Below are 13,336 nucleotides of genomic sequence, written 5' to 3' on the forward strand. Positions count from 1 at the left end.
AAAATTTCTCCATAAGCCAAATCTCTAATCTCCAAAGTGATAAAAAGCTAGGATTAAATCTTAGCCTTCTTAGATCAACGGTGGAGATTAGATCCAAGTCACTTAAATAATTTTATATTTATACTTAAATAAACATTAACCCAAAATCAACATTGATCAAATAATTAATCATTGTACTTCTCCTTTGTTAAAAACTTAGGAAGGAGATCATATTAGTTTCTCCTCTCAAACAACCACCTAAAGAGGCCTTCTCTCTTGCATGCCAAAACACCAAGCTTATGTAAAAGACCTTTTGAAGCTATAAAATCAACAATTAGTTTGTATCCTCCAAATCTAGAGAAACTACAACAAATCTCATGTTTGTCCTTAAAATAATTCAACGCCTCTAATGACATACTAAAATAATCATATTTGGTTAGATCACATGGCAATGAGAGAAACCAACTTCTCTCTACATAGACCATCTAAAAAATTCTAGATCCTATTACAATATTAGAAAAATAAAATTTTAAATAATGCTCCTACATCATTTCTACCTCATCCTTCCCACATATCTAGCATGTTTTTTACTCCCATACTTCAATTGTATCCATCTTCCTATGTTCAAAGCCTTAATCTATGTTAATGTATTGAATTGTTCTATATAGTATAGTTGTTTCTCTTGTCATATTTCCTCCATTTCCCTTTCCTATAATATTGATGTGATTGTTTTCGATGCTTTCCCACCAATAACACAACTTTCCTCAAATACACCTGACTCCTCTAACTATGTCTTACATTTTTTGTTCCATGTGTTTTTTCTTCTTTGCAATGCTTCCTTGCTCATCTTCATTGGCATCCTAGTGGCCACCCATCATTGCCACCCCATCCTTGTACAAAATCTACCTAGCCTTCTAAATGCCTCCATCTATATTGGATAAAGGTACATTTTAGGTAGAAACATTCTGTAGGGGGTTTTGATTTTCACCCTCAAGCAACATGGTATTTAGCGCTTTTGCGCCCTTTCCTCTTAATTCCACCAAGCCTTCATTGTGTTAGGCCCTAATACATCACAACCATACAGGGAAAGGACGATGATGAGTCCCTTAAAAAGGAACCTAGCATATCCTAATCTCATACTTCAGTTGTTCTACATCTATTTTGCAATGAAAAGAGTCATATACATTACCATACAATGTCTTTCTTGTGCACTTGTCCCATCTTAACCTTTCATTAAATTCCAACCCTAATACATTTGTAGTTTTGGGTGACTTCTAGTTGTTCCTATCTAAAACTCATCTAGATTTTCTTTGGATTTTTTTTACTGAAAAAGGAGCATCTTTGTCTTCACTATATTCACATTCATCCCCACCTTTTCACAAAATCTCTTCAAAACCTATAAGTGTTCTCAAACACTGCATAGCACCTTGGTTACCAAGATGGTCCTACCTGCATAAAGAGATTTTTATAATGATCCTACTATACACACTCCTCACCCTCCTTTTGGATCTATTCATTCCTCAAGTTTTTCAATGTAGAGTCCAAATAGTGTGGGAAAAAAGGTACCCATGTTTCATGTCAATGTCATCACTAAACCATTATGATAGCCCTTCCTCAGCTCTGCCTTTGGCCTTAACCTACACATATAGGTTGTGAAACAATGCCTCCACTCATTTGGAACCTCCATCTCTCCTAGCCTTTCCCATAGCTTTTAATCCTAGACACTATATCAACCACTTTCTAAAAATTTACAAAGCAACACCATAACTCCCCATCCTTGTTATCCCATGTTTTCTCTATCATGTGCCTTTAAGCGACATAGTGGTCTACATTATAGTGTTTTGGTTAACATCTTGCTTGAACCTTGACAAATTTTCCCTCTTCCTTTGCACATTTGCTAAGATTCCACCCACTATCCCTCCAAAGAGTTAGAAAATGTCATACCAAGTTGTAGTTTCCCAAGAATTCCTCGACCCTAAGTCAAAGATGGGAAACATGAGACTTGTCCAAGAATTTAGGAATCCTTCTACAATTATATAATTGAAAAATGATGTTATATGTTTCCTAAGGGGATCCTTAGACCACTTCATATGCTTTGTCGATATCCTTTGCTTTCCCTACATCCAATCTTTTGATTCCAACTTCCACAACCTCCTTTGTGAACATTAGCTTTTCTATGGACATTTTTGATGGTTTCCTCCTTGTAGATAGGATTTTAATAGTCTTGTTGAATGTCACAACCACTACTCTAGGGTCATTTAATTTTTTCCATCTTACTTTCATATATGCAACTCCTCAAAAAATTCTTTCGGGCTCTTTCTTGCCATTTTGAGTAGCTCACCATATCTAGTTTTTACAAACTAAATTTGCTTTATTCGCCCAACTATTATATGGGAAGAGGTTTTCAATGTTTTGTATTTCTATTACATTGTCCTTGCCTCTTTGCACTCTACATCAAACGAAGGGTTTATAGAGAAGTTGTGCAAGGCTTTCGCACGCTCCACCATTTCTTATGCTCACATTGTTTATGGGTTGTGTTTATAGTTCCCACAAGCTCCCTACAATGGCCATCTATGTTTCTTATTGCTCCCATCAAGTCAAGTTTGGGGATATAAATTCCTATTTTTGGTCATAATTTTTATGTCTTTTCACTACCAATAATTGTTGTGTTTTGGTTTGTTGTTTGTTAATCTTATTGTTCACGACGTAGTGTTCCTTCTAGGCATTGATGTTTTATGTAATATAGGGCATCATTTGACATCAACTACCCATGGCATCACTTAATCAAGAAGTATCTAATCCTTTTGATAGTGTTGGCTTAAATAATGTAGTCCACTACACTATCCATTGTGTGTGGGGAAGAAGCTTTGCCAAGCATTGCATATTTGAAGATTTTTTTTCCTAATATTAGGACATCTCCTTGTTGGCATTTGTTGAGTCTCTCTTTCTTACAGCCTCTTCCTCAATCAACAATAATGGGTACTCATTCTTAGCAAAGCTTGTGTGCTAGATAACTTTCTAATTGATAAATCCATCTACTAGAATGATGTCTATATTTTCTTAGTGTATCGATGTCACTATGTAGGTAGTAATATGGGTCATCGCTATCTAGTCCTTGCCTTTCCTAGAAATATAATCTTTCGGGGACATGTTGGAATGAAGATACTATGATCATTGTCTTGTAGACACAACCATGTGCACTGGTTATTTTTGTCCACTTTATGTAACTTACCACATTGTGTAAGCTCTATTTTTATAATGTATACGATCCCTTTGTGCACCTTGTGATTGTCTGATACCTTGTTCCATAAAGACCACAATTTGAAACCTTAGATTTCCAAGATCTTGCACCAATTATGCATGTGAGTTTCTACTAAGATTATGATACCTTGGTCTTCTGCTAATGACCTAACTATGACCCCTCTTACATGGGTAGCCTCTACAATTCCATACTACAAATTTCAATATACTTAGAAGGAGAGGGAGAGGGGGAGAGAGAATTTTGTTCAAACATTGACAAAGATCAAAAAATTTATGGGACAAAAGAGTTACAACTCAAAACTAGTGTATTCATAACAATAAAGAAGTTGAAAAATAGTGATATGAAAACACCTCTACATGGTCTATCTGATCATGGATCGGAGAACTACTTAGCTTCTAAAGGACACGTACTCCCCTAGTGTGCTGCCAACTGTCACCTACTGACCACCATTTTAGGATGTTTGGTAGTGGATTCATTCCTTTGAGACCTCAAAGAGAGTAGAATTTAGGGTGTTTTTTCCAATGTTGCAAACATCGACATCAGATAAAATCAGCAAGGGTCCAAGAAAAGAAAAAATCGTAAAAATCAAGAAAAAAAAATCGGTAAAAATTGGCAAAACATCGAAAAAATTAAATAAATATAAAAATATTCAATTTTTTTAGTATCTAAGCATCCACAACATAAAATAAATGCATTGACACATAAATAAGAAAAGAAAACTAATATATAAAATGTGTAATATGTTTAGTGCTACATCACACATAACAATGAATCATGTCCTAAATCTTGAGTACTGACTCAACCTCAAAATATCAACAAAAAATATAATAATGTATCTCATATCATGAGTCATATACAATAAAATGAACCACTAAGTTCTAACTTCTATTTAATGATTTCCTCTACCACTTTTGCAAGAAAATGTAATGGCTTTTCCTCTACATGAAGAAGGCCCTTGGGTTGGCATTGGACTATGATGTCCTCTAGAAGTAGGAGGTAGACTACGTCCTCCACTAGTGACCATGGTAGGTGGTGTCACCTCCTCCTCCTCCTCCTCCTCTCTCTCCCCTACAACTGCTACCTCCTCCACTACCTCCTCTAAAGAAATAGGGGTCGATTCCATGATAGGCCTCTTGGCCTCAACCCTCCAAGCAGCAATGGTGTCAATCCCATCCAATGAGATGACCTCCACGTCAGGTGTATTTTGAAGTTACCTCACCCACAATTAGAGATTGTAGTAGATGTAGACCGTGTCATTAAGGCGTTGGGACTCTAGTTTGAGAGTCGAAAATTATAAATTAATAATTATAAAAATAACAAATTATAATTTTTAATGAATTCAAAAAATTAATTTGAAATTTTTTCACTTGTTGTGCTTCTTGGTGTGTATTTTTTCAAATACAGTCCAATTGCGCTCGCAAACAAAGGAGCTACATGTTTGGATGAGCACTCGAATGGAAAGTTTTTGGAGATTGGGTACTTTGCCACCAAGATTCTCCACCACGCATATACAACAAATAAGAGAAACATAAGAAAAAAATAAAATTTGAAAGTTGAGGCAAAGTATGAAGAGACAACAAAATTTGAAACAAACTAAAACTTACCTAGAATTTTGGTCTTCCTATCCTGGATAACCATGTCAAAGCTAAATGTGCCACTTGCCATCTTATATATCTCCATTTATTTAGAAATTTCTGCACATTTTGTTGGAGATGACACCATCTTCTAAACACAAGTAAAGCATCCATCCATTATCTTAGCATCGAATATGAAACCAGAGGAGTAAGAAAATGCAAGGTTCAGGTAGATCCCTGCAACATGAATGGGACGATGGAGTATGTTGTTTAATCGCTCATCAATCACTCTCCATATCAGTTGTTGTTTTTCAAACCCCTCTTCCCCCTTATCTTCATAATAGCTACGAATAGATTCTTTGGTTCTATCCATGGCCTCATACAATTAATCCATTGCGGGCTTGTCTCCATCAACTAATCAAAGAACCTTTACCAAAGGTTCAGTAATGGTACACAGCTCCTGCACTCCTGCCCAAAATCTTTCTTGGTATGAAACTAGCTTGCATATGGCCTCTCCCTATGGTTTGTAGCTAAATGATAAAGCACATCATTCCTTTGAAAGAAACATTTTCTTTATAGCCCATACAGAATTGAGGAGAGATTGAAGAGATATGAAGCAAGTGGCAAACCATGTGATAGCAGCGCGGACCAACTTCTTGTTATTAGTGAATCTTCTTATCAAATGAAACACAGATGCATGATATATATAAATTTTGTTATGCTTTTTGATGATTCAACAAGATCCCTGACATAAGGAATTTTTCCTATGTCCTCTAACATCAAGTCAATACATTGTGCAACACAGGGTGTTCAAAACAAGTTAGGATGCCTCTCCATAAGCATCCTGCCAGCAACAAGATAATTTGCAGCATTGTCCATTATGACTTAGACAACATGTTGTGGACCTACCTCCTGAATGAACATGTCCAACAAATCACAACTAATAAAATGGATTGTCCCTAGCAATGTTGAAGGGAATGTCACTCCATAGAAAACACCTACCCACCATCTTGTCAGCGTCTTCTCCTTTGTTTTTTAAGAGTTGGCCTGATAGACAGTTGTGCACCAGATGTGGTTTTAGAAACAAAAAATGATGAGGCAGCTATGGGGTTGATTGTAGAAGCTGATGTAGAAGAAGAACCATTGCAACGGTCACCTACCATCACTCCAACCCTTTCCATTTGAGTCTTCATAACTTCCTTGTTAAGTTTAGCTGACTCTTTATCATCTAATGATTTGAGGGAAATACGGATAATTTCTGGACATGTGTTTGGGCAAAGTCCTACTTCATGTTTTGGAATTTGTCCAAGGTGGTATTTCAATCGGAATACTACCCCTGTCATACACTTCCCACACAACTTGCAACTCAAATTTGCTCTATCGAAACCCGATTGGGTTCACCATATTCCCACATAAAATCCAAATGTCTTGGCCTGTTTATTGAATTCTTTAATGTAAGATTGAACCTAGGGCACAAGAAGAATTTAAAAAAATAAAATTAAAAATCAGCATTTTGACAATAAAAAACCCTCTCCACTCAATGAAACAATAATGGCAAAAAAACACTCCCTACTCTAGCAAAATCATGGAAAATATATGGGTGACTGAAACCCAAGAAAAAACAAAGAGAAAACAAAAAAAACATGGCCGAATTTGATGCCCATACCTACAAATCCGCGGTCTGTTGAGGAAAGTCGGTCCACAATCTAATTTTCTTTGAGTGGGATCCTAAATATCGTCGGTTTTCTCCTCTCTCAGCTTAGTGGGATTCGTTCTCCTCCTCTTTTGCTCTCTAACTTGACCTCTATTTGAAAAATGACACAAATAAAACCAAACAAAATACATTATAAGTTAGTTGTGCGTGCACTGGTGATTTTTTAGGGTTGATGCATGCCATAAAAATCAGGCAATAATATCGATGCATTTAAAAAATCGTGATTTCTCGATTAAATCACGATGTTCACAACATTGGTTTTTTCTACTCTCAGCAGACTTAATAGCTTATCAGAAATTCAACGCATCAAGATTCAATAAAACAAAAACTTCTAAAACTTCCGTCTTTTACCACTTGAACTACATAAATGGACACAGTAGTGAGGTGACACTGCGTCATGTACTCAACTAGATTAAAGTGGAATGACACCTGTCACTATAAATAAATAAACAAATAAGTCAAAACAATTATTGGAAATTGGGAAACGGAATTGTGGTGCCAATGCACCAGAGTTTTCATTCAAGGGTTCAGGTCTAGAGAAATCTGCATGGAACAGTTTTCTGAGGCAGTCAAATGGAAAAAATGGAAAAAAGAGCAACAAGGATGATGTTCTCTAGGACTAAGGTCTTGCAATCAACAAACCCTGGAGGCACCACACATACGTGTAGTCATATGATGGGAATTAAACCATACCTCTCCACTCACCTTTTTGTATATCTTAACTATGTATTTTTCTTCTTTCCTTATTTTGTTAAGGATATTACACTTCATCCCATCGGCCAACATGGTCTTTGCAAACATTTAATAAAATCTATTATATTGTATTGTATTCTCTCTCTCGTGGTCTCATGGACATTTAATAAAATCCATTCTATTCTTCTCTCTCTCTCTTTCATGTTTTCACAGTGTGCTCATACCACTTGATACTACCACTAGTTAAATATACACTATGAGATCTTTCATAATCATACTCAGTTACATCCAGTGTTGCGAAAATTGCGTTTTTTTGACTCAATCGATATTATCGCCCGATTTTACAAAGTTAGTTTTTTTTTTTTTTTTTTTTCAAAAAAATCGCGTTTTTCTCAAAAAAATCGCGATTCGAACGAAAAAAATCGCAACCCTCTGGGACAACGTGTTTTATAAGCAAATTGATGAGTTTTATTTCTCATTTTTAACAGACAAGGGACTTGTTTGAGAGCTGAGGAGGAGAGGAAGGCGTCTACTAAGGCAGAGGAGGAGAAAAACGAGAGATTTTAACATCCCAAGCAAGAAAACTTCGTGTTTGGACCAAATTTTTTTGACAAACCGTGATTTCTAGGTATGGGCACCAAATTTGGCCATTTTGTTTTGGTTTTTTTTTTCTTGTTTTTGCTTAGGTTTCTATAACCCATTGATTATCAATGATTTTTGAGTGGATTTGATGGTGTTTTTTTTCATTTTTATTACATAGAGTGGAGAGGTTTCATTTTGGTCAAAAATAAACTTGATTGTTAGATTTGTTAGTTTAATTTTTTCTTGTGCTCTATTTTTTGCATCATTTTTTATTGGGTTTGAATATGCATTTTTTCTATTATTGTTGGATTGAGTTGAAGTTTTTTTTGGTCAAAAATTTAATGTGTTATGTCATGTATGTAATTTTTATTTTATTTTTTTAACTTACAATTTTTATTGTGCCATAAGTTCAACTTCAAACTTCATCTTACATTAAAACTCAAGAGTTCAACCAAGTTACAAACATGCCAAGGAAATTGGATCCTCTGTGGGAATTTGGTGAACCCAATGGAGGATTTGTTAGAATAGACGTGTCTTGCAAGTTGTGTGGGCAGCGTATGTCGGAGGAGTTTATAGATTGAAGTATCACCTTGCACAAATCCCTAGACATGATGTAGGACCTTGCACCAATACAAATGCGGAAATCATCTAAAGAATCATGAGATCGTTGGAAGAATTAAAGCAAGACAAAGTGACCAAAGCAGATCTGAAAAAGCAACTAGTAGAGAGTGTGTTAAGATGTGAATATGGAAGTGGCACTGGTTCTACTTCAGCGTCAATGTCTACAACCAACTCTGTAGCTACCTCATCATTTTTTGTTTCTATAACCACGGTTGGTTCACAACCATCTATCATTTCGATGCTTAAAAAAAATTAGAAAAAACAAGCTGACAAGTTGTTGGGCAAGTTTCTCCTTTGGAGTGATATTCCTTTCAGCGTTGCAAGGAATAATCCATTTTTCCAATCTGATGTTGATGTTATTGCAATTGTTGGCCCAAGGTACAAAATCTCTTCTTATGATGACTTTAGAGGCCGCATTCTTCAAGATGAAAAGGTTGACTGCACCAAAAAATTGGAGGAGTTTAGGGCATCATGGGCACAAACAAGATGCCCTGTGATGTCAGATGGTTGGACCGACTAAAATGGGAGAACCCTTATAAACTTTTTGGTTAATTGTCCTAAGAGGACAATGTTTATGAAATTTGTTGATGCATCTTCACATATCAAATATGTAAAATTATTATGTGATTCGCTGGATGTGTTTATTTTGGAGGTGGGTGCAAAACATGTTGTCCAAGTCATAACGGACAATGCTGCAAATTATGTTGCTACTGGAAAGATGCCTATGGAGAGCCATCCTACTTTATTTTGGACACCTTGTGCTGCACATTGTATTGATTTGATATTGGAGGACATAGGAAAAATTTCCTTTGTCAAAGATATTGTTGACTCATAAAAAAACATTACAAAATTTATATATAATCATGCATCTGTGCTTAGCTTGATGAGAAAATTCACCAACAACAAGGAGTTGGTGCGCCCTGCCATTACACGGTTTGCCACCAGTTTCATATCTCTTCAATCCCTTTTGAATTCTATGTGGGATGTGAAGAGAATGTTTCTTTCAAATGAGTGACATGCTTTGACATTTAGCCACAAACCAGAGGGAGAGGCCATATGCAGATTAGTTTCATACCAAGAAAACTTCTGGGCGGGAGTGCAGGAGGTGTGCAGCGTTACTAAACCTTTGGTAAAGGTTCTTCAATTAGTTGACGGTGAGAAGCCTGCAATGGGCTATTTGTATGAGGCCATGGACAGGGCCAAAGAATCCATTCGGACCTACTATGATGATAAGGGAGATGAGGGGTTTCAGAAACAACTCCTCCTATGGGAAGTGATTGATGAACGATGGAACAACACACTCCATCGTCCCATTCATGCTGCAGGGATATACCTGAACCCCACATTTTCTTACCCATGTGGGTTCTTATTCGATGATGAGATCATTGATGGATTCTTAACCTGTGTCTAGAGGATGATGCGATCTCCAGCAGAACGTGCGGAAATCTCCAAAGAAATGGAGATATACAGGATGGCAGGTGGCACATTTAGCTTTGAGATGGTTGTGGTTGATAGGAAGACTAAAATGCCAGGGATTTTTTAGTTTGTTTCAAATTTCATTGTCTCTTCAAGTTCATAACTTCATACTTTGCTTCAACTTTCAAATTTCATTTTTTTTTTTATGTTTAGCTTATTTGTAATTTTATTGTAAATGCATAGTGGACTCGCTATGGTGCCAGAGTACCCCATTTGTGAAAGCTTGCCATTCGAATCCTCAGCCAAACATGTAGCTCCTCAGGATGCGAGCGCAACTGGAGTGTATTTGAAAAAATACACAACAAGAAGCGCAACAGGTTAAACTTAAAACTTAAAATATTCCAAATTTCCAATTAATTTTTTGAATTCATTAAATAATATTTTTTTATAATTATTATTTTATGATCTTTGTACAGGTTGGAGTCCCAATAACTTAATGACATGGTTTATGTCTACTACAATCTTCGATTGTGGGTGAGGCAAATTGAGAGGATACCTGATATTGTGGCCATCTCATTGGATGGGATTGACATCACTGCTGCATGAAGAGTTGAGGCCGAGAGGCCTCTCATGGAGTCTGTCGATGATTGGTTAAATCAGGAGGTAGTGTAAAGCGTAGAGGGGGAGGAGCAACAAAAGGAAGAGATGACACCACCTACACAAGCTACCCCTGCCACCAGTAGAGGACGTGGTATACCTCCTATAGCTCCTAGTTCTTCAGCTTCTAGAGCACAGCAGAGTACACTACCAACTCCACTGGTATCTACATCTAGAGGGAAAGAAAAAGCTATTGCATATTCTCGCAAGAGGGGCAAAGGAAATCAATAGTATTAGTTATTTGATTCATTTCATTGTATATGACATTATGACTCATGATATGAGATACATTATTATATTATTTGTTAATATTTTGAGGCTAAGTTGGTACTCAGGAGTCAGGACTTACTATTCAGGACATGATTCACTATTATGTGTGATGTAGCACTAGAAATGGTATTACACATATTATATATTAGTTATTTTATCATATTTATGTGTCAATGTATTTATTTTATGTTGTAGATGCTTTAGATATTAAAATAATTGAAAAAAATTGAATGTTTTTATATTTTACGATTTTTTTTCGATCTTTTCCCCTTGCCGATTTAATCCCGATCGTGATTTTCGCAACATTGGTTACATCTGCATAACATTTTCCAAGTTAAATGGTTAACATTTTTCCTTACTCATGGTTTATTTTTCCATGCATTATCATATTTATCCTTACTTAAATGGTTTAACATTTTTCCAACTTCCTAGCCCAACTACTTGTTGCAAGTTCTAAAGCCCACTCGTGATTGTTTAACAGGTTTCACCTACATAATAATTGTAAAGTTTTTTGAACCAGTGTTGCTACAGCGTTAATATTATCCTTATCATGCAAGTTCTAAAGCCCACTCGTGATTGCAAAAATACTCTTTCCAATTAAGAAGTACACAAAGAAAACAAAAATATGAAAAAATTTCCAAAAATAAATTAGGTTAGTTTTCCCCCAATACATCATCGTAAATGTTGAAGTTTTACATGTCCAAACAATGTCCATTTACTAATAAAAAAAAGTACCTTCAATTGTTTGCACTTCTCTATAATGAACCTAAAATAAAGGAAAAATGGTCCAAAAATCAACATGGCTGATTTTTCACCCTGCATACAGCCAAGATGCTTTGTCAAGGATGCAGAGATTTTCTATAAATACAAATACCGATACTCTTTTCTAATGAGAAGAGCTACATCAATCATTGCATGTATTGCTCTGTCATTGTTTGTGCTCGTTGCAGCTTTCATCAGTGATAAAATTCTTTGCAAGAATAAAAGAAAAAACAAATAAAAACATATGCCAAAGCATCTTCAAGACCTGGCAACACATTAGGAAGGAAATATGTGAAAAGTATTTATGCCTTCCTTTGTAATCACTGTAGGACCTTCAGACCATTTTCCTCATTATCAGCCATTACACCAGCCCCCATATACCCGCAGTTCTTTGGCCTTCTTTGCTTTAATCTCACCTTGATATCTACACCATGGTCAATGATCGACTGGAGGACTACCATAAGTTTCCCTTCGAGTTTGTCTCCTTTCCTTAGTGTATAAACAATTGTATAAATATCATCTGCAAGTGCACGTTGATTAAGGATGCCACCCACTGCTGCACATGCAATTAAATCCTTTTTAGATATCAGATTAATTTTCATGTCCTTAGAAATTGATTGCGCCATTGCCACAACATTACAGGTAACTCTGTGAACAATGCAGGCACAGACGGAACTTTTTGAAATGAAAATGTCTAGGCAAAAAGGATGCATGTATGCATCTGTCATTTCTTTGAAGGACATCAATTTCTTCTTTCTTTCTAGGGCCTCTTCCTCACGCAACCAGAAGTCCGCTGGAACAGACTTGGACTCCTTGTCCACATTGTCATAATTCTCATTGCCTGGTTCCTGCTTGCATGCCATATGTTTGTTTTTATTCTTTCTCAAGTGAAAATTTGATTCTGCAAACTTCTCATTATCTTGGACGGATTTGGTTTTCATTTGGTGCCTGGTGCTTTGACCTTTTGGTTTCCTTCCACGAGAGTCGAAATTGCATTCCTCAGGCTCTCGGGAGTCAATATCCAACTTGTACAACAAGTCTCCACGAAAACGCATATCCTGGGGAGATTTTAAAAAAGAGTCAGGCCCTATTTGAAAGGAACATTTGATGAAGAGGTCTTTGACAAATAAGTATAGCAAGTTAATTCTGAATAATAGTATAATCGACTTCCTATATCGGTGTGCAGTTCCCTCCTGAATTCTGCAGTTGAATAGATAGCCAGCTCTGAAGGATGTTGTTCAAACATTGGGCATATGTACATTCAGATGCCTGAACATATTTGGCTGGTTTATTTAAGATTAAATTAGTATAATAATTATCAGGCTATGCATGACAGGCCACAAAAAGGCTTTTTTGTATAGAACTTCTAGGCCTGACTGGTCAATATTTCTTCTACACTACAGGACTCGTTTTTTACTATGGATAATTATCTGAGATATAAATATATAAAGCATTTCGACACACAATAAACATGATGTAGTTGAATGACAAACAAGAACAGAGTGGAGAAATAGAAATCGAATATAAGAATCAGATCTTACATAAAGAGTACCAAAAATTGACGAGGAAGCAAAAACAAAGGAAACAATTACATAGTTGATATTTTATCAAGATTAACTGGAAGGAATCATCCGCAAAAATAGCCCTCTCAAGTATTCATTGTTGTGCCTTTGACAGACTACCAACAGTATAGCAATTACAGATTTAAAATAGTATAAAACATAAATCATATAATTTGGTGACAATTGTAATTGTTAATGGACAAAATTTGTAGTGATTAGTTCAAATTGATTTAAACTCTGAACT

General features: G+C 36.0%; 1 protein-coding gene across 4 annotated transcripts in view; it reads right to left on the reverse strand.

Annotated features, from left to right (window-relative positions):
- Window positions 1-13,336, reverse strand: part of LOC149226719 (Ribosomal L18p/L5e family protein) — a 65,781-nt gene that overhangs the window by 30,343 nt on the left and 22,102 nt on the right. For 2 of the 4 annotated variants that reach the window (XR_016247747.1, XR_016247745.1), the window contains one exon: window positions 12,452-12,588. The exons of 1 other annotated variant lie outside the window; for it this stretch is intronic. Coding sequence is in view for 1 of the 3 variants with exons in the window: in XM_089377573.1 (XP_089233699.1) it covers window positions 11,851-12,588 (738 nt within the window). In the remaining 2 variants the exon portion in view is untranslated. Of the gene's footprint in view, window positions 1-11,392; window positions 12,589-13,336 lie in introns of those variants that run through there. One more of the 4 variants, XM_089377573.1, reaches the window with a different exon arrangement.

This window comes from Pinus tabuliformis, chromosome J, assembly GCF_031772625.1.
Source record: "Pinus tabuliformis cultivar Carrire ecotype Pingquan chromosome J, CPIR1, whole genome shotgun sequence".
NCBI lineage: Eukaryota > Viridiplantae > Streptophyta > Pinopsida > Pinales > Pinaceae > Pinus > Pinus tabuliformis.